Source organism: Pteronotus mesoamericanus, unplaced genomic scaffold (assembly GCF_021234165.1).
Source record: "Pteronotus mesoamericanus isolate MK-2021 breed Mesoamerican mustached bat unplaced genomic scaffold, CSHL_Meso_final scaffold_21, whole genome shotgun sequence".
Classification (NCBI taxonomy): Eukaryota; Metazoa; Chordata; class Mammalia; order Chiroptera; family Mormoopidae; genus Pteronotus; species Pteronotus mesoamericanus.
Window position 1 is genome coordinate 2,236,947 of NW_026555310.1, and position 21,605 is coordinate 2,258,551.

Consider the following 21,605-nt stretch of genomic DNA (forward strand, 5'->3'; position numbering starts at 1 on the left):
GATGTCTTCTTTTAGCTTTGTGTGCTGGGCTGAGGGAGGTCCAGCTTTGTTCTGTGGTTTTTGTCTTCCCAGTGCTCTCAGACTGGGACTTCTGCAAGTTGTTCTGTTTATAGTACCACATTGTGGGAGGTAGCAATAGTCTTCAGATGTTTCTGATGAACTACACAAAACAGGGTTTAAATGATAAATCTTTATTATATTAAGTTACAAGGAAATGTTTTATATAAAACATTGGGGAAAACCATTTAAAAATATTTATCCTGAGGGTTAAATCTAAGTATGGGAGGTAGAGCAGTCACATGGCTTCTATCGGTGATAGGACAGCTCCAAGGAGTCACTGCAGGGAGACAGGCAAGCCATAGGCTACAGGTGCAGCCCCAATAAGATACTTGAGTCGGGGAGCCTGGCGGGCCTGGTTGACATAATAGAGAAGTGGGGCTCCTGGGCCTGCTCCAAGCCAGCCCTGCAGCAGCGCCTCCGTGTAGCGGTCAATGTCACGGTCAGTCACATCCCAGAGGTTACCCAGAAACAGGGGACTGGGAAAAAGAAGGAAAAAATACAGAGGACTCTAAAACAACATATAGAGGAAAACCCAACCAGTGGTTATGGTGGGTGAGTAGAGAGAACTGAGCCAATGAGGCAGTCCTTGTCCCACAGTTCTAGAAGGAGAGAAGAGAGCAATGGGTTAATGGCCCCAGGGAACTAGGATGGCAGGAAAGTGGGGCACAAAGGAGGAAGGATTTAGACTTCAAACCTAGGAAAGAACCTGGGGTAGGGACCTAGGGTGGACCTTGCCCCTTGAGACTCACCAGCCAGCCATGATATACTTGAGCACGATGCCAGCCCCCTCCAGGTTTCCATGCACAGCCAGGGCTGCGCTGCTGCAGCCAAAGAGCAGTGCCACTGCCCGGCAGCTCAGCCGCAGAACAGCCTGCCCATCCAGGAAGCGGGCACCAGCCCCGTGCCCTGCATAGCTAAAGCAGGACAAGGTGGGATGAGTCTGACCCAGCTGTACTAGGCCTCTGCTGTTTCCAGAGGTGCCTTGAGTCAGTCAGGGGCTGTAAAGCCCCAAAGCAAACCAAAGCAATGCCCTCCTCTGGGGCTGCTCTTCTCCCCACCTCCCTGTCCTAAGCACTCACATGTATAAGTCACGCTCTGTCAGGGCCTCCTGCACCTGTTCCAAGCTCGGCACCTCCCCAACCACTCCTTTCCAACCAGATTCACTGCAGGAGTAAGAATAGGAGTCATGTAGCAAATTGGGCACAGGGACTACTAAGGAAAAGGTGGGTTGCAACATCTGGTTCTGGAGAAAAGGACATGTTGCACCTATATGTTGTTGTTGCCCTTACCCATCCCGTTTTTCACTCTTATCGTCCTGACCTGCTAAAAGTGGCTCGAAATTGCTCCTCTGTGCTTGACAGGTTATTGTGAGGGTTCAGAACATAGAAGGTACTGCGCGGATCCACCCCTTGGCTCAGCACTGGTGAGGCCCCAGACTAGGGAGGAGACACTAGTGATCAGCATCCTGGTCTGGCCTGAGGGCCAATAAACTCCAAACCCCATTCCATGACTGATCCACTTCTAAGACCCTCTCCTACCTTCCCAATCACCGCCAATCATCTGCAGTCCACACTCCCTGAACCTCACCTCTTTGATGATAGCATAGCTGAGCAGGAAGCGGAAGGAAGGCAGCCGAGTGACAGGCAGTGCCCGAAGGCTGGGCATGCTCTCCCATGGCAGCTTCTGCAGGTCCTGGGTAAAAAGCACTCAGAGGTTATGGTCCCTAGGCAGGCATATGCAGGAGATGGGGTGTGGGGGTGAGTTGGTGCCTCTATGGCCCTTAGCTCCTTACCTTGTCTAGCACTAAGACAAGGTGCCTACAGCTTGGTATTGTTTGCCCCTGGAGACGTCCAACTGCCTCACTCAGGAGTTCGTGAGCTCGCTCTGGCTGGGCAGAGCACAGCCCATAGGCCAGGGCCTGAATATCCTGGGGGGTGAGAGTACTGGCACCACTGAGCATGATCTGTAGGGGAGCAATGGTCAGTGAGTGCCTTAACTTCCATCTCCACTCGCAGTGGCAGGTGGGAAGGAATTAAGTCTAGCTTCTTCCCCTTCCCTGAATTCTCAACTCACTTTCAGGAGAGTAGGGTCGGGATATTTCCAGCCACATTCCTGCAACAACTCTTGTAGGCGGGAGGCCTCCTGGGTAGGGCTGGGGTCCTCACTGAATGGCAGCAACAACCCCCTCCAGCAGCCCAACACATCTTTCTCCAGGGAAGTGATCAGAACCTGAATGCAGAAGAACAGAACCTCCAGTCAGAGATGAAGCTAAGTTTCTTTCCCCATGGGCACCAACATTTTGGAGGTGAGGAAATGGGTTTTCCAATGTGTGTATTTGTCTTACATATCTTTCTGCCAGTCACAAAAGGGAAGAGGCTAGAAACATCTTTCATTTGCTGAGACTCTGGGGGAGTATAGATAAGATAATCTGTTACATATCTATGAACACGTGGGCAATGAAAGCTAAAGTGGGGAAGCTGATACTTGGGCTTAAGTCCTTTTTCTTGTAGATACCTTTAAACATTCCATTGCCATAACCCCTTCAAGTTGTGGGCTCTTGTTTGAAGTTCTTCCCAAGTAACATAATTTTTTATTTAGGCCTATAATTCCAGAAAGGATCTGAGGCATCTTAGCATAGAGGTGGCACCCCTGAGTGTGAAGACACTGGCAACCCCAGGTGATTTCTAGGCCTGACCCCACCCCACCCTGGGGCCACAAACCTCCATCCTATGGTCCAGTTCTAGCCGCCCAGTCCACCATTCTCGCTTGTCAGTACAGCTGCTGTTTTCTTTCTGTTCCTTCTGGATGGCATCAAACTCTTTCAGGGCAGAGCTAAGAGGAAGCTTTGGGAGATGGCGTTATGAGATTTCTGCTTGTCCACAGGATCACCATCTCTCTATCCCCCCAGTCACAGAACGTGAGCAGTTTGGCCAGAAGCTTACCCCAGCCCAACTTTACTCCCTGGCCCAGGAAACATACCTTGTTCTGGGCAGTGGGGATCTGCACAGTGACCGGGGGATTGTCTTTTTCCAGCCGGGTCAGCAGGAGGGTGTTGCCCACTGTTCCAGGCTGGAGGGTGGCCAGGGCCAACACACACACAGTCACCCCTGACACACAGAACACACCCAGAGTCATTTCAGCTGTTACAAGGAATTCTCTTCAATGTCTCCTGCACTTAGTCCCTATCTATCACTCAAGACAATCTGGTCACTGGAGTTCAAGGTGTTCTCACTTGCCCTAACAGTTCCTTGGGGACAGAGACCATGTCTTGTACTTCTTTGGGCCCCTCACAGAAAAGAACAAAGGGCCCTCACAGAAGGACACACTCAAATAGTCTGTTAACATGTTTCATGTTAGCATAGGGAGCCTGTGTACATCTGAACTTATGTCTGAATAAAGACATTGAATTTACTTGTAACTCAAAGTTGAAGTGAAAAAACAACAACAAAGCTTCCAGATTTAGGGTATGTCTGTTTGGTGAGAGTAAGAAAATGACTAATCAACCCTGGCTGGTGTGGCTCAGTGGATTGAGTACTGGCCTGCAAACCAAGGGGTTGCCAGTTCGATTCCTAGTCAGGGCACATGCCTGGGTTACCAGCTGAGTTCCCAAGTTGGGGTGTGCAAGAGGCAACTGCACATTGATGTTTCTCTCCCTTTTTCTCTCCCTTCCCCTCTCTCTAAAAATAAATAAATAAAATCTTAAAAAAAACGAAAAGAAAATGACTGATCAATGAAGGTATGATAAGTCCTTTCATACGGCCCATAAAACTATGTGAGCTAACTAATGCCTTAAACACTTTCACCCAACTCTTCAGTAAGAAGATAAATAAAAGGACAGGAGAGACAGCTGAGGTCTGCTACCATACCACTAGGGATCAGGGCCAGGCACTGCTGGAAACTCTCCTTCTCAGGCTGGGGGAAACTGCCAGATCCCAATGTCCTGAAGGAGAAGAGGCGCTGGATACGGGCCAGGGGGACATCTCCAGGCTTCTCCTGGAGGCTCAGCCCCTGTAACTGGTCTGTTATTTCAAGTGATCTTTGGTGCTTCTGGGCCTTGCTGCAAGCAACACAAGTAGGGGTGAGTTCTTCCTCCTTCAAAGTCTGGACCCCTCCCCCTCCAGTCTGCCCCAGCACAAGCCTTAGGGGTGGTGAACACTTACCTGAGCTGCCTGTGGAGGTGGGTGAGCAGTTGGTGGCGACAGGTGATGGAGACAGACTCAGTGATGAGGCAGGCAGTGGCATAGGGATCCCGGTGGCCCAGGCACAAGGCCAGCAAGCGGCAGAGGTGAGCGTAGAGCCCACTAGGGGGGCAGTGACTGACCCCGCGGAAAGCAATACTCAGTGAGTCACAGATGGAATCCAGGATAGAAACACCTAGAGGAAGGTCAAGACACTTGCTATACATGAATCCCCTACTTCCTAGCTGATAGGAACTTGCCAAAAAGAAATCCCTATCTTATCTCCCACTTGGAAAGCAGCAGCTACCACTTACAAAGGGCAATGTGCCAAGTAGGATGCTATGTAACTCACATGCATCAACTTGCCCTGTCCTTCTCAAATCCACTTTACAGTTAAGCCAAAAGAAGCTCAGAGAAACTGAGTGATTTGCACACAGATAGCAGAAAGAGTGCTGGAATTCAAATTCAGGTTCAAAAGCTACCAAATCCAGATGGAGATCCCAAGCCAGAACAAAGGACAGACTGAAAAAGCATTAGGATCGAGAGACCTACAGGCTCAGCCCTCTCCAAGTGACCAGACCTCACCAATGGCTATAGGAGCTGAGGGGTGTCGGAGCCGAGGACCGAGATCCTTGTCTCTCTTCTTGTCTGGGCATGGCATGGACAGCTCCTCTTTGCTGGAATCCCGTCTCAGCACCTCACATTCTCCTATGGTTGTGTCAGACCCCGGAGCTGGTGTCTTCCCATCTGGGGAGAGAACAGGACTTACCTATGGAGCTCCCTACTCCCGCCATCCCCTTTGTTTTCCTTCCCAGGATCCAGTCCAGAACCAACAAAAGAACTCTTTGGCACCAGTTCTTTTTTGCCCTTTGGTCCCAGGGCAGCCTCCCCAAAACAGACGCACCTCCACCTCCCACCTGTGCCATCATACCTGAGGCCAAGTCTTCCCCATCAGAGGCCCTGAGAATCTCAAAGCTCATTTCCATCTTGTTGTCAGTCAGTTCCTCCTCAGGAATGGTCCTCATAATCTCAGGGCCCAGTTCCTCACAATATCCTGATGCCACTTTCTTGGCCCTCCGGCTCCTGGCACCGACGCCAGAGTGCTCAGGGCAGCCACCTGTGGCAGCCACCGCACCAGTCTTCAAGCTCCCGCCCTTCCTAGCCTGGCCCAAGCCTCGGCCCCGAGAAGCTGTGCCCTGCCTCTTGGGCCTCTCTGCAAGCTGTGCCTCAACTGGGTCTTCCAAGTCACTGTCATCACTGAAGTTCACCTGGGATGGGTATGAAAGGAAGGAGGGTCAAGCGGCCTTCAGTGACAAGACATTGTCTGACAGCAGGTGGCGCTGTGGAGGGACCAACGCAGAAGCCAAGGGGAAATTTTGAAAATTAACCTCCCACATACACTGCTGCACTCAATCAGGGGCATCAAGTCCTGGGTGTGGAAGGAGGGAAGAGCAGAGGAGTCTAAAAGATAAGGAGGAAGGATGAAGGGGGAAAGGAACCCTAGAGTTAAGGAAAGTGCCTTCAGTCTAAATCAAAGGTAGACTTGAAATTAGTTCTTCCCGTGGAAGATGTAGGGATCCTACAAATAGGAGCTAAAGGTCCCACTGGGCCCTGGGAAACTATTCCATAAAGACGCCTGCTCTGCAGAACTCTTCTACAGGACCATTCCCACCCAACACCAGCTAGCCGCAGTCCCACCTCACCTTCAGGCGCGTCTGGACCCTCTGTTGTACCTTGGGAGCCTTGGGAATCTCAGGTTTGCTCTTCGTAGGAGAGACTTCTTCAAACACGGTGAAAGGGACACGAGGGCCAGCCTGCCTAAGCCGGCCAGGGGGCTTGGGTGTACAGGGTGGTCCTCCACCTTCCAGACCTTTCAGAGAGGGATTATGGAGGGGCAAGGTAGCAGAGACCCTCTGCTGGCGCCCTCGTCTGGAATGTTTTTGGCTCTGAAGCTTAGAGGGCTCTGAGCCTGGGGGAGTCTTTACAGAAGGTGGCTGCCAGCCCCAGGAGCTTGCAAAAAGTTGGGTATTGCAGCAGCTGAGGCCAGCCAGCTTTGCGAGGGCCTGAATCAAGAGCAGGCTGGCTCGCCAGGGCTCCAGGTGGGGTCTCCTTGCTGCCACAAACTTCAGCCCTGACTCCAAGACCTTCCCCAGGCTGTTTGATGGCTGGCTCAGCCCCTCCTGTGCCAGCTGTGTGTATGCCTGAGCCAAGATCTCATCAAAGAGGCTCAGGGCAGGGTAAGGGGCTACTTTTTGATTCAGAGAAGTTTGCAGAGCTTGGGCTAGGCGCTCAGTGGCTGCAGGGCAACCCTTAAGCACAACCTGAAGGAGATTCAGACCCTGGGCCTGATGGCCCATGGCCAGTCTCACCCCAGCTGTGACCAGCACCCAGCGTAGACAAACTGCTGAGAGGACAGGGCTGGCACAGAGTGAGCAGTCACAGGTGGGTAAATGGGTCAGGAAGCCAGGGCTGGGCTGGGGCTTTGTTTTCAGGATTGGGGATGAGTTAGTAGAAGGTGCTATGGGGCCAGGCTCCTTGGCCACAGTGGCCACCAGCTCCAGAACAGGGCCTCTTAGGAAGGGCTCCTCCTCTGGGGGCTCTAGCGGACAGGGGACCCGGGCCTGCTGCTTCCCCTTCTGCAAGTGGATTTTCTTTACAGAATCTGGGTGCTGGGCTAGTCCACAAAACTCTGAGGAGAGAGCAGAACAAGAATTACAAAACTAGGAGAAATGATGCCAAATGCTTATTGAGCTACCCCAGGGCCCAAATCCCTAATATATGTGTTAATTACTTACTAATATATATATTACTGTACTAACATACTAAATATTATATGACCTATTTTTTTGACAAAAATTCCTAATTCTTTTCTTCCAACAATGTACCAGCATAGCCCATAAAACCCCATTATTTGCAGCTTAGAAGACTGCATGAATCTGGAAAGCAGGCCAGCACCAGAAAGCCCAACTTTTTTTTTTTTTAATCCTTGCCTGATTATTGATCTGAGAGAGAGAGAAAGATATCAATGTGAGAAACCACACTGGCCGCCTCCCGTACGCACCCTAACTGGGGACCAAACCCACAGCCTAGGTATGTGCTCTGACTGGGAATACAACCCATGACCTTCTGGTGCACAGGACGGTGCTCCAACCAACCAACTGGCCAGGGCAGGAGGCCCAATTCTTAATCCTGGCTTCTGTCCTGACTAGCCCCATGATTCTGGCCCAAAACATTGAATTTCTCAACTTTCTCATTTTACAAGTGAAAAAAAAAAAAAATCTGTTCCCACTCGACTTTCCAGGGTATTGTGTAGGTCAAATGAAATACTAGAGGGAAAAGTGGCTGATAAGAAAAAAAGCATCATAAATATATATTTTATTATTAGCTTAAGCCTTCTGAGGACACTCCATTTGCGCTGTCCAATACAATAGCCATTAGCCAAATGTGGCTACTAAGCATGTGAAATGTGGTAAATGACTAAGGAACTGAATGTTCAAGTTTACTCTGAAAACTAGAACTAGGTAGGGTTAGTCCTGGACTGGCTCTCCGAAGGAGGGACACCAACAGACTGACTGAAGTAGAGAGAGCTTTGCCCTGGGACCAGAAGTCTCTGATTTAGAAGGAAGCCAAACCCTGACATATAAAGGTGTGTTATACAGTTTGTGAGTCACTCTTATCATTGCCCATGGACATGGGGGCTGCTTACCTGTGCAAGACTCAAGCAAGAACAGAACCTGCCGCAGGTCTGACTGACAGAGGTCGATGTCATTGCGTGCCAACTCCAGCTCCCCCTTCAGAACAAGGAATAGGGCACACCTTGTTGGGGGAGGAGATAACAACCAGTTATTGGAATGCTTTGTTTTCCTGGAGAGGCTTTTTACCCCTTTCCCAGGCAGAGCCATCACACTCTTTGCCAGCCTCTGGCTCCCTGGGAAAAGCCCCTTGTACTGCTCTCTCAAATCAACTCATTCTTGTGTGTGAGGACAGGATTTCCCAAACTGCATTCCTCAGAAAAGGATCCTGTGGGCAAAGAGATTTAGGGAAACACTGTATACCAGATCTCCCATCTGGAGATTTATAATGTGTATTAGCATACTGGAGGACATGAGAAGTCCCATAGGAAATAAAGAAGTCAAACACTGATTAACTCAGCATTTTCCACTTAAGCCATGGAATGTTTTTTTCCACCAACCCCTTCAAAGGCTAACATTATTATCCGTGGAATGGTTTAGGAACCTATAGTCACGGGCACAGGCACTGAAGTTCCAGAACTGGCATCCTCTTGGTCCCTGTACTCACTGATGCGGTATCTGTAACTTTGTTGTAAGTTTCAGGGCCTCCAAGCAAAAGGCCTTGGCTTCGCTCACACTACCCAGGTGGCCCAGGCAGGAGACCAACTTCTCAGAGCAGCGCAGCACTTCTGTAAGCACCTGCCATTTTTGTACCAGATTTTCACCTGTAGCAAAGAACACAGACAAGACCATGACCACTCAGTCACAGCCTGGATCCTCTGGAGACAAAGATGCCGGGCTCACCATCTAGCTTATTCATTCCCACATGGCCTTACTCTCCTCCTCAGACTCACCATAGTCCAGAAATGGTGTCTCCACAGCTGCTTTTTGAGTTGAGAGCACATCGCTACCCATGAGCAGGAGGACAATGCTTCGGAGAAGCTTATGGGAGTCGATGAGTGCTATCTCAGGTGTCTCCCAGCCTGTGCACATGAGGGAGGAGGGGGCAAGAAGGGAGATGATATGGCTTGAACTTCCACCTTCAACTACTAAGATAGCAAATTCAAAGTATTCTGCTACTCTTCTCTTTGTGCACCTAAGACAGAGCTAATCAATCATAGAACCTGAGACCACAAGGGGCCTCAGAAACCTTGTCACTAGAGTATTCCAGGCAGTCACTAGGCAGTTAGAGTCCATTAGAGTCTGTAGGAGAACTGAAATTCATTTGCTATTGCAGGCCTACTCTATGCAGCTTCTAAGTAGGCTCATCCACACAGCTGGACAACAGAGGGGACAAGGACTGAGAAGAGATGATAGCGTACAAACCACACACATCAACCAAGGAGGGCCATCCACTCTACTTTTTCACCTTGGGCATACAGCTGCTCCCATAGGGAGGCTGAGAGGCTGTCTGAGGAGAGGCTAAGGTAGTCTGCCACCAGCTGCAGGGCCTGGACACGCAGCAAGTACCAGGCTTTGGATGACCTCTGGAGGGCAGGGTCCTGAAGCACGGACAGCAACAGAGGGGCGCCCTCTGTCACCTGGAAGAGGGAGGGGGGCCAGAGGAGAGCAGTGAGGTCAGATTGGCAATTCAGAGCTTGAGATGCCCCTGGAGATCACCTGGCCCAATCCCCTGCTTCTAAAAATGACAAAAACTATAAAGAAAACTAAGACAACAGAGGGCATAAGACTTGGAAAAGTCACACAACTAGTTTATGAGAAAACTGAGGCCTTTTGGATCCCACTGGATTTCGGTCTAGGGCTCCCATGTCACCCCAGTTTCTATTCAGGGAGACTTTCCCCCTTGCCCCTGAGGAAACTGGAAAAAATGAAATGGAAAGTATCTCTATTAGAGGAACACTGGTGACCAATTCATTGGAGGGCAAAGCTAGGAAATGGCACTGCTTCTCAGGGTCAGGGATATTCTTCTTAGCTCCAGGGAAATCTCAGAAGCCAGACAAATATCTAGAAAATCCTAAAATCCTTCCAATACTTAGACCTTTGCGTAAAACAAAGTGAGACATACCTTGTGGTAAGCATAGTCAAGCTGACTTCTCAGTAGGTCACGGGTCAAGGAAAGGAGCAGGTACGTGTCAGTGTCATGATCCAGAAGCTTCAGACTTGATTCCGCCTCTTCCAGGTGTAACTAAGGGAGCAATGGGGGAGTGGGGGAGGGAGCGGGAGGGTGAGCATGCTGATGCAGAGAGACAGCCAGAGCCTTCAAATTAAAGTGGAGTAAAGCATTCGCAAGCAAAATGCCAAATGTGTCCAGGTAAATATTTCAAATATTATAATCTATATAGGAGTTATTCACTCACTCACTAAAATGTTCATTGAGTATCTTTAGGTTAACCACTATGCTAGAAAGACAAAGCAAATAATAAGCAGGACCTTCCAACTAATAGCTTGCAATGCAGTAGGTGCATAGGCAATATGATGTAATCCTGAAACAATGCTATCAGTGCAATGGGGACTCAGGGAAAGTGGCTGATTCTGCCTTTGAAGAAGAGCACATGTAAAATGCTTTATGGAGGTGGAAATAATTGAGCTAGGCCTTGAAAAGAAAAGTACAGGTTTAAGGAATGAAAAAAAGGGGGAAGGAGAGGGTGCATTTAGAATGGAGAAACTAATACAACCAAAGACAGAGAGGCATGTACAACGAATATAAAGTAATGGAACAGATCGGCACAAGGTTCATGGTAGAGAGTGGCAAGAAAAAGTGTGAACCAGAATACAGAAGGTGTCAATACAAAGTGAAGGGTCTGGACTTCCTGTTAAGATGGCAGTGTAGGCAAACACTGTTTGCCTCCTCACACAACCATCAAAATTACAACTAAAATATAGAACCATCACTCAGAACCATCAGAAATACAGTTAAATGGAAGTCTGACAATTACAGAATTAAAGAAACCACATCCGTCTAGACTGGTAGGAGTGATTCAGATGCAGAACAGGCTGGTCCCTCACCCATGTGAAATTTGGGAGGGATATCTTGGGAGCAAGGAGTTCCAGCCCCCCAGCCCAGGGTTTCAGTGCCAGAAAGATAAGTCCCCACAACTGGCTTTAAAAACCAGTGGGGACTGAGTGGGTGGAAGAAACTTCTGGAGCCCCAAGTAGTTCCTCTTAAAGAATCCACACATAGACTCAACTACTCAGACTCACTCTCTCTGAGCTCCAGCACTCGGGTAGCAGCTTGAAAGGCACTAGTGGCATAAAGGGAAAAACATCAATGTGAGCAGAGGCCATCATCCCTTTTCTTAATCTTCCGCCCACAGAACCAGCAAGCTGGTGCCATATCTGAAACTCCATCAACCTGGCTAACACTGTTTGACCCACCTTGGAGATGCCCAGGGACTCCGCCCCACCCAACTTACTGGCCCACCCAAGCTGCTTTACCATTCGAATGGCTGGTCTCAGCTCATGCTTCACAACTTCCTAAATCCTCTCAGACGCGCAACATCTGGCCTCAATGAATCCCATGCCCAGCATTAACAGTAGCCAGCCTAGATTCACAGCTTAGTTTCGCCTGGGAAACTCCAAGACCAGCACAAGTAGCAGCCATCTCAGATTACTTTATAGGTCAGGCAGGGTGGCCCCGGGCAAAACATAGGTGGGGTCTACCCTTGGTCTGCACCATCCAGGAAACCTTAGGGCCAGCATACCCAGTGGATAGTTACAGACCACGTGGGAGTACCACCACCCTGCCCCTGCACAGCTGATTCTTCCACAGAGGGTAGAGGTTGGTAGTAAGTGGCCACAGCCAATCCTTGCAGCTGACTGGCCTAGGTAAGTCCCTCCCACTGACCTACCAACAGCAACCAAGGCTCAACTACAAGAGGAAGGTGTACTCAGCCCACGTGAAGGGCACACCTTGAGGACCCAGCTTGGGTGATTTTGGAGGCTGTGCAACTGGACCCTATAGGACACCTACTACATTAGGCCATGCTACCAAGGCACGGAGCCAAAGCAGCTCTACCTAACACATAGAAACAAACACAGGGAGGCTGCCGAAATGAGGAGACAAAAGAAACATGGCCCAAATGAAAGAATAAATCAAAACTCCAGAAGAAGAACTAAACAAAAGGGAGAGAAGCAATCTATCAGATGCAGAATTCAAAACGCTGGTTATAAGGATGCTCAAGGAAGTTGGTGAGGACCTCAACAACATAAAAAAGATCCAGTCAGAAATGAAGGATACACTAACTGAAATAAAGAACAATTTACAGGGAAACAACAGTAGACTGGATGAAGCCAAGAATCAAATCAATGATTTGGAACGTAAGAACACAAAAAACAACCAATCAGAACAAGAGGAAAAAAAAGAATCCAAAAGAATGAGAATAGTATAAGCAGCCTCTGGAACAACTTTAAGAGGTCCAACATTTGCATCATAGAGGTAACAGAAGGTGAAGAGGAAGAGCGAGAAATTAAAAACCTATTTGAAAAAATAGTGAAAGAAAACTTGCCTAATTTGGTGAAGGAAATAATTATGCAAGTCCAGGAAGCACAGAGAGTCCCAAACAAGATGGATGCAAAGAGGCCCACTCCAAGACACATCATAATTAAAATGCCAAGAGTTAAAGATAGAGAATATTAAAAGCAGCAAGAGAAAAGACGTTAGTTATCTACAGGGGAGTTTCCATAAGACTATCAGCTGCTTTCTCAAAAGAAACTTTGCAGGCTAGAAGGAACTGGCAAGAAATATTCAAAGTCATGAAAAGCAAGCACATACAGCGAAGACTGCTCAACCCAGCAAAGATATCATTTAGAATCAAAGGGCAGATAAAGAGCTTCCCAGACAAGGAAAAACTAAAGGATTTCATCATCATCAAACCATTATTATATGAAATGTTAAAGGGACTTCTTTAAGAAAGAGAGTAAGATCAAAACCATGAACAATAAAAAGGAAAAAAATACATATTTATCAACAATTGAATCTAAAAGTCAAACTAAGCAAACAAGAAGAACAGAGACAGAGTCACGGATACAGAGAGCGTTTTGATGGTTGCCATATGGAAGGGGTGTTTGGGGGAATGGGTGAAGAGGTGAGGGGATTAAGAAGTAAGTAATTACAGAATAGCCATGGGGATGTAAAGTATAGTATAGGACATGGAATAGCCAAAGAACTTACACACATGACCCATGGACATGAACAAGGGTGGGGGGATTGCCTGAGGGAGTGGAGTTTGCTGGTTGGAGGGGGCAAAGGGGGAAAAATCAGGACAACTATAATAGCATAATCAATAAAGTATAATTTAAAAAAAAAACAAAGTGAAGGATTTGGACAATATCCTTCAACTAATGCAGAAGCCAATGAAATCCTTTAATCAGGAAATAGATTTAATCAGATCTCTACCTAAAAAGACCATGCAGGTAGTAGTCAAAAGTGGAAAAGGAGAACCTGGAGGCAAGGAAACCAACTAGGAGACATTGTAATAGTCCTAAGTGAGCAAAGAAGGATCAACCAGGGCAACAGAAATAAATGGGAAATACAGAGGACTAGCGTCACATTCCTGATGCAGAATCAGTAAGACTCAATGAACTGGTTTTGCAGTAAGAAGATGTCTGCCTCCCAACCAGCATACACTTTACGAGCCACTAGCAAAATGTGGCAGTAGAAGGCAGAGAAGCTACCCCTTCAGCATCCTATCTCTTCAGAGAAAAGATGGGGTGCTACAGCAATGTCTCCCCTGCAGCCCCCAGGCTAGCTAGGTAGGCTGTGCACTCACCTGGGCATAGCTGGGACAGCCAAGTGTCAGGAGGAGCTGCGTAATGTGGCAGGAGGAGCCAGCTGCCTTCGCATGGTCCTCCAATCTCTGGGACACGATTCGTAAAAGCAGGAGGACGTCAAGAGCCTGCAGGGGCTGGATGGCCAGGAGCAGTAAGGTTACCCAGCTCCTGCTCAGGCCTCCATCTCTACCCTTTGCTCCCCAGCCCTTTGGGCCTTGGTCTGATCTCAGGGCCTGGCTGGAATGTGGCTACCCAGGGAGTAACCATCAGGGAACCCGAGGTGAAAACAGTGAGGGAGTCTGCAAACCATCTTCCCCTTCTGTTTGAAAGCCCAGATGCCAGTCATCATCAATAGCCGGGATTTACTGAGCGCTCACTACGTACCAGACAATGTGCCAAGAGGTTCATATGCATCAGCTCATTTTATCTTTATAGCAGTTCTAATCCCAATTTAACAGATGAGGAAACTAACAATCACACAGGTTAAGTTGCTTGTCTAAATTCATATAATAGTTATGTGGTAGAGGCAAAACTCGAATCTAGGGCTGAGGCAGCTTCTCAGTCTTCTTGTGCTAGAAATACAGCCTAATGACCCACAGTAACAAAGATCCTTTCAGAGGTTCCTTATGTGGGGCCAGTTTCTAATGTGGGGTCCAGGGAAGAGCTCAAGGAGTCCGTAAAACATTCTGATATTGCATGTAAAAATGTAGAATTGTGTCTACAGGCATTTATGTATTTTTTTAGTACGTGGTTATCAAATTATCTAATAATTTTGGCTTACATTTGAGTGTCCTCTTTATGTGCAACATCTTCCATGCGTTATCTCATCAAATGCTAACAACACTATGAGGTAGTTATTATTACTATCTTCACTTTAGGTAATGTTTTAAATTTTTATTTATTGATTTTAGAGAGAGGTAGGGAGGGAAGGAAAGAGAGAGATTTGTTGTTCCACTTATTCATGCATTCATTGGTTTATTCTTGCATGTGCCCTGACTGAGGATCAAACTGGCAACCTTGGCATATCAGGACAACACTCTAACAAACTGAACTACCTGTCCAGGGCTATTACCTTCATTTTAGAGATAAAGAAATTTTGCCTTAGAAGATTAAGCAATTTGCCTAAGGCCATGTACTAATAAATGATGGAACTTGGATTTAAACTCAGAGAGACTGGTGATAGAGCCCACACTGGATTACTTGGCTTCTCAGCAGGTGCACGGGCTAAAGAAGGTGAAGGTACTGGGTTTCTGGTCTGTCAATGCCCTGCCCCATTACCTTTGCCACCAGCTGATAAAGGGCTGCTAGGATCTGCAATGAGGTTGCTGTCTGTTGGAGACACCGCACAGTGGGGGCCTGCTCCTTTTTCAGTACTTCTTTCCATAGGGCCAGGGCTTGGTCCAGGCATTTGGACTGAGCTGTAAGGCAGACGAAAGAGACCAGCCATTCTCTCAGCATAGGCCATGTGGGGAGAATGCTGCTTTCTCCATAACACCCTCTGCCCTTTGTGCCCACCATCTCCCAGCCTACAGGGCCAGCCTCTACCACACCTGGGGTACACATTTGGTTCTTAGGAAGCCATATGTGAGACTATCCCACCACGCTGTTCATGGCCCTCACCAGCATCTGCAGCCAGGTTGAAGGCAATGTTACTATATAGGAAACGATCTTCCTGGAGTTTATCTTCATAGTTTAGGTCATTGACTTCAAATTCCTCCAGGTTACTAGGAGCCTGGGCTCTCCGATCCCGCTCAATACCCTGGATGAGAGATCAGCGTAAAAAACAGGGCCAGTGCCAGATCTGGGGCATGGGGAGAACAATGCCTGTACCCAGTGCAGCCCCACAGCAGCCACACGCACTTCCTGTAGTTTGGCCTCCAGAGTACAGATGTAGAGCCACAGCAGGGCCTGTGCTTTATCATCCAGAAGCTGATCTTCAGCCTGGGCCTCAGGCCTCACAGACTCCAGAAGCTGCAAGGCTTCACGGATAGCATCCAGGGCAGAGCTACAGGGAGAGGGTGAACTTAATTAGAGTCTTCTGCGGGAAAGCTGGCCTTACCCTTTGAATGGGCTCCCATGACCACAAATGGAAGGGGGTGCTCAGGGACATGGAGAGGGAGACAGGCTCCATAAAGGGTCAGAGAACCTAGGGCAAGAAGCAAGAGTGGGTGCCCCACCTTTCTTCCTTACCAGTCGGTCTGCTGGGCAAAGTCATGGTAGCAGAGCACCTGAGCCAATTCGACCAGGTGGGTAGCTCGGGCCCAGGCCCCAGCTGGTGTCTCCTCGGGGCTCAGCTCCAGCAGGTCACAGATGACATTGAACCGTTCTTGCCCTGTGTTGGCCCGCACTGACTTGTAGGCCTGCAGCTCCTCCCTGAGCAGGAAGGACAGGATCTCCGGGTCCCAGGTGCTCAGGCCGTCTCGCAGAGTCCTAAAAGAGGCTGGGCTCAGCACCTGGGGAGCCCATGAAGCGCAGAGCCTCTGCCCATGCTAAGAAGTCTCTGCTTTGGCTTGCTGAAAGCTCCATAAGATTCCAGTCATGAAGGCAAGAACACTGCCTGACACCACTGTTTTCCCAGCACCAAGCACAGTGGTTGGCACACAGTAGGCACTCAGTGAACAATGATGAAAGAATCAGTGCCTTTTTCAGACATAAGGATGAATGTGACCATGAGTACAAAAAGCTAGCCCTTGCCATGGGGCAAACAAGGTTGTCTCACCTCCCTCCAACTCACCTCAGCTGTAGTTCTTTATCTCCAGCTCTGGCTGCATCCATCTTAACCCGGACCCAGAAGGTGACTGGCTCAGTCATGTGTTTGGGGCCACAGGGCTGCAGGGCTGCCAGCCACAAAGTCACCATCTTACATCCATGGGCCTGTTTACCCAGTTTCTTCAAACTCTCTACATGCAGCCGGAAGCACCTGTGCAACTGACCAGAGAAAGGGAATACGCCAAAGTGGAGGGGGGACTCAATGAGTCCATACAATGCGGGGAGGACGTGCATCCACAAGTATAATACATATACCACTTGGTGGAGGGGAGGGCCCTTCAACCAACACCCCTGCCCCAAGTCAGGAGACACCTAACTAAATACCTTAGGGGCTCTCAACCGGAGGCTTCAATCCATCCCACCTACATATTCATTGTCTACACCCCTGAAAGCCTACCCTTCCTTTTGTAATCGTCTCAGCAAATTACCTGAGTCAGAAATGCAAGACCGTCCTTGACTCTTCCTTCTCCCTTCCCCACTGCAATTTACCACATTAATCCTTGACTTCTTGCACCCATCAGTTCTTTCTCTCCCTTCGGAAGCTGCTTCAGTTCAGACACCCACCCTTTCCTGCCTAGTCTAGCAGGGCAGCCTGGGTGCCCAGTGTTGTCCTTGCACTCTGTTTTTTCATTGCAATAATGCCAGAGAAGATGCCAATCTGATGTCACACTTCCACTTAAATCCATTAGAAGCTCATCACCTCCCTCATAATGAAATCCAAGGCCTCCTTTTTTTAAAGGGTGAAAAATTTTTTTAATTTTATTTATTTATTTTAGAGAAGGGAAGGAAGGGAGAAAGAGAGGGAGAGAAACATTAATGTGCGAGACATATTGATCAATGGGTTACCTTTCACACACGTCAATTTTGGGACCTGGCCCACAAACCAGGCATGTGCCCTAACTGGTGACCCTTAAATTCGCAAGCCAGCACTCAATCCACTGAGCCACATCAGCCAGGGCCCAAGGCCTTCTCCTATGACCTACCTTGCTTGCCAATCCAGCCAAACCCTTGTTTCATGGGTAATCTTGCTTTAAAACAGTGGTTCACACTCTGGCTGTCCAAAGGGCCACTTAGGAGAACACTTTAAATATCCAGATGCCCTGGTTCCAGCATGAGAGATTCTGATGCAATTGGATGTAATTAGCTTAGGGGAGGCATTAGAATTTTTTTTTTTAAAGTTCATTCAGGTGATTCTAATGTGGAGCAAGGTTGGGAACCACTGGCTTGGGGCAAAGCTAAGTATAAAAAGTGAGTCAATTTTAAAAAAATGAAGTAAATGACAATATAGGTGAGATCTGGGAAATACTGTCCCAAGTACTGGTGCCAACATGTAGCTCCTAACTCCCTACTCCAAGGCAGGGTCTTGGCCAGGGCCTTTTATGCTACTCAAGCCCCTTTCTTCCCCCAACACAACCTTCCTTCCTGTCCTCCTACCTTTTCAGGAGGCACCTCAGGATAGGTGCCTGGCTTTGCCAAGCCAAGGTGCTGACAGAAGGGCTCGGAGATGGTACAGGCCTCGGCATAGAGCTTGTGACTATAGAAACTGTAGGCCAAGTTACTGGTGTAAGAGGCTGCAGAAGAGAAAAAGGACAGGTGACCATAGGAATGGTTCCCACTGCCCTCTCCTGTTGGAGAGGCAGTAGAGAGAAGCTTAACCTGTGGTCAGCTTAGTAGCTTCCAGATCAGACAGGAGCCCCTATTGCTAGGGAATGGGAAAGGGGTAGCACTCCTCTTCCTGCTCCAAGTCAGCCCATGCCTCCCACACCAGCCAGGCCCTCTGCACTCATTTTATAAAGGCAGAATCCTCATTCCCAAACAGGGCTCACATGCAAATCTCTATCTTCATCGCGCTCTAAAGGTCAGCATTTTAGGAAAACACTCTGGCCTGTCCCTTACTTCTCTCTTCTTCCCTCATTCTACGGAAGCCATATAACTTCCTTGCTATTCCTTGAACACACCAGACCCTCTCCCACATTAAGGCCTTGGCACTGGCTATTTCCTCCACCAGGAATGTCTTTTCCCAGGTGTCTACATAGCCAACTCCCTCACATCCTCCAAGTTTTGCTCATGTCACCCTCTCAATCAGGCTTACCCCGACCATCCTGTTTTAAATGGTAACTTGCCCCACTCACCCACCTTGAACTCCTAATTCCCTTATGCTGCCCCTGCTCCACTTTTCCTTTCCCCCATGTTCCTGATCACTTTCTAATGTGTTGACAATTCAACTACTCTGTTTATTATCTTTCTCCCCCACCAGGATGTGCGAGAGAAGCTTTTCACTGTATGCTCTTTTATGCAATTTGAATTTTGAACCATGTGAATATTTCACCTGGTTTTTAAAAAATTATGTTGTAAATATTCTTTACAATTTAAATATATAGAAAGTTGCATATCAGGTACAAACGCTTTCATGAAACAAATACCAAGCAGATTTCAAAGTCAATGAGTAATTAACTTCAAAAATTAATGTCTGCTATTGTAAATTAGTTTCCTCACTTTTCTTCTTCTGTTAAATAGAGAGTACCTGATACTTATAAACACCTTTTTCAATCCCTCCTTAAACCATTAAGGAGCCCCCACAATGGTCAGAACCATCCAGCAAGTGCTATTTGCCTGCCTCATGCGTGATGACCCCTTTATCTAGGCTCCAGGGCACTAACCAGTCATCCCCAGGTAGTCAGTCAACTCTAGGCCTGACAGGCCCTGTAAGGCATCCAGCATCCAGAAAACAGTCAATTTGCAACTTTCCGCTAGCTGGGCCAGATCAGCCAAATCAGTTACCTGAAGGGACAAGAAGGGCTTGACGGTGAAAGGAGACATAACAGGTACAAGGTAACATCCACCCCACCCCTTCCCAAACCCAAAGCCAAAGCCACCCCAAAGCTCTAGTGAGGGCAGCTGAGCAACCTCAGACACTAGGATGTGTCCAGGATTTTTGATTCCCAGATGGTACCTGACAGCCTTGGGCAAAGTCATAAACCACCACAGTGTAGAGGTGAAGTCCCTGAAATTGCATCTGGACCAAAGATTGCTGCTGCTTGGAGGAGTCCCCACAGACCTGAGGAAGAAGGGGAAGGTTGGTTTGAGGGACAGAAATAAAGCATGAGCTCTAAGCTAAAGACTGACACAGAGTCCTGGAGAGCAGACACAGCCCAGGGGGTAGGAAGGACAGCAGGAGAGTCCACTGCCCTCTCGGGATAGACTAGGCTGCATAGTCCAAGGAGCAGCTTACCAAGGAGAGTGCCAGGGCTTCCAGATCTTACCAAAAGCCCCAGCCTGATAGTGAGTCCACAGAACCATATTCCCACCCTATCTCTAGGTCCTCAACTCACACCATCCTGCAGCTGCCGAATGAGGGAGCAGTACTCGCGAAGAAAAGCAAAAAGGCCTAGAATAGCATCAGGTCCATAGCGTCTCTTGGTGCCCCGCTCCAGGCCTGAGAGAAAGAACTGGCAGCTGTCATACAATGCCCGCAGTGGGGGTGACGGCGCCTCAATACTGCTGTGCAGGAGAGCTGATGCCTTGATTAGAAGCTTGGCTACTGCCTGGGTTCCTCCTTCCCCGACCTGCAGGAGCTTTATCCCCAGCTGGCATAGCTGGAGGCTGGAAGCCAGGCTGGTGTTCCTTAGGTTATCTTGGGCCTTCTCCAGCACCCTGGCAGCCTTGGCATGGAGGCGGCTCCAGCAGAGGCGACGGCAGTGTTCCAGGGTGAGCTCCAAGAGACAGAGGGCCCTCTCGGGAGAAAGAGGACCAGGAGAGTTCCTTCCCTCACCCACTAAGGCTTTAATCACATGCCTGGAGAGCAGGTCATCTAGAAAATCAGCATCTGCTTCACTCAAACCATGCCCACTGGCGTCAAATAGCTGATGGGCAGCTACCACTCGACAGGCTGTTGGAGAAGCAAAGTGGGGGACCTCACAAGGGGTACTTTCATCCTCTAACAGTACTAGAAAGCTCAAGGCCTTCAGCCGAGCTGCGTAGGCAGCTCGCCGCTCCACCAGGGCTTCTGCCCCTTTCCAAAGCAGAGAAAAGCTGCCCCGAGCCACAGCCTCATAGTCCTGGGGAGCAGCTTGGCGAGAACAATGCACCAAGCAGGCATGGAGTAGCTGTGCTACTCGAAGTGTGGCCTCTGGGATTCCCTGTGCAGCAACATTCCGCAGGAAGATGAAGAGAATTCGTTCCAGGTAGAGGGGTGGACACTGGGGGTTGGACATCAAGTAGCCATTGCAAGCCAGTTCGGCCAGCTCCAGTAGGCTCTCCAGGTGCCTATGGCAAGGCAGCTTGGTAGTCAGCTGCTGGTTGCAAGCCCTCAAGATGGCATCACAAGTTTGTCTTCTCTCCGCATCAAATCTGCAGCTGGAAGAACCGGCTGGAAGTTTGGACAGGAACTCCTAGAAGAGGAAGATGTGAATGGGACAAAAGGAAAGGGATAGGGAAAGGAACTAGAAATACAGTTGCTACTAATTGGTCTCTTCGAATAAGGCGAAAACAAAACAGCTCAGCTTGGAAAGTCAGGTGTATCCAGAGCCAGACAGCACCCCCACCTTCAGGTCCGGCAGCAACTCTTCAGCCTCCTTCGGGCTGCTTAGCAGAGTCCTAAAGTTGGCTCCTTTGAAGCTCCTCATGGCACCAGAGGGCTAGGGAAAGGAGACAGATTAGAGAGAGCAGAGAAGATTCGTAATGGAGTTAAATGAAGGTCAGGAGTAGAAGGGGGGAAAAAAGAATCCCGTCAGAAATCTTAACGGAAAAAAGCCCAGGCCAGGTCGCCAGGCTCCCATTATAAACCGACACTTAACGCTTTTCCTTCCTCCCAACGGATCCCTGGCCTCATTACCCATCCCATCCCCCCAACGCCCTACACAGGAGGCCTCCACAGAGCTCTTCAACACCTACCAGGACGTCTCGAGGTCTCTCGACCCTCCCTGGCAGAGCTGCCCCGCCTCTCCCTCAAGCCCGCGTTGGGGACCCCATTCACCTCGGCGCGTACACAGGCTTATGAGTATCTCCGGGCCTTACTGCCCCCTAGGTCCGCACCTTTTCAGGTCTAAGGCTTACCCACCAGACTGAGTACTTCGCAAGGACCCAAAATGTAACCTTCGTTTCCGCGCCAGCCCCTCCTTTCAAATATTCCCAGTGA

The 21,605-nt window shown here is 48.9% G+C and overlaps 1 protein-coding gene across 1 annotated transcript; it reads right to left on the reverse strand.

The window, feature by feature from the left end:
- Positions 1-334: 334 nt before the first annotated feature.
- On the reverse strand, positions 335-21,099 carry ESPL1 (extra spindle pole bodies like 1, separase). The gene is made up of 30 exons (XM_054590754.1): positions 21,013-21,099; positions 19,801-20,859; positions 19,422-19,526; positions 19,129-19,249; positions 17,903-18,039; positions 16,434-16,627; positions 15,890-16,129; positions 15,560-15,704; positions 15,320-15,458; positions 14,978-15,117; positions 13,699-13,833; positions 9,996-10,115; positions 9,339-9,510; positions 8,824-8,952; positions 8,538-8,694; positions 7,945-8,054; positions 5,942-6,927; positions 5,170-5,506; positions 4,824-4,985; positions 4,221-4,434; positions 3,927-4,117; positions 3,040-3,167; positions 2,781-2,903; positions 2,134-2,289; positions 1,853-2,023; positions 1,648-1,752; positions 1,381-1,496; positions 1,140-1,223; positions 810-974; positions 335-536 (listed from the first exon to the last, which is right to left on the reverse strand). Exons 1-30 carry the CDS (start codon positions 21,091-21,093, stop codon positions 335-337), a joined length of 6,324 nt encoding a protein of 2,107 aa, XP_054446729.1. The 5' UTR covers positions 21,094-21,099.
- Positions 21,100-21,605: the final 506 nt, after the last annotated feature.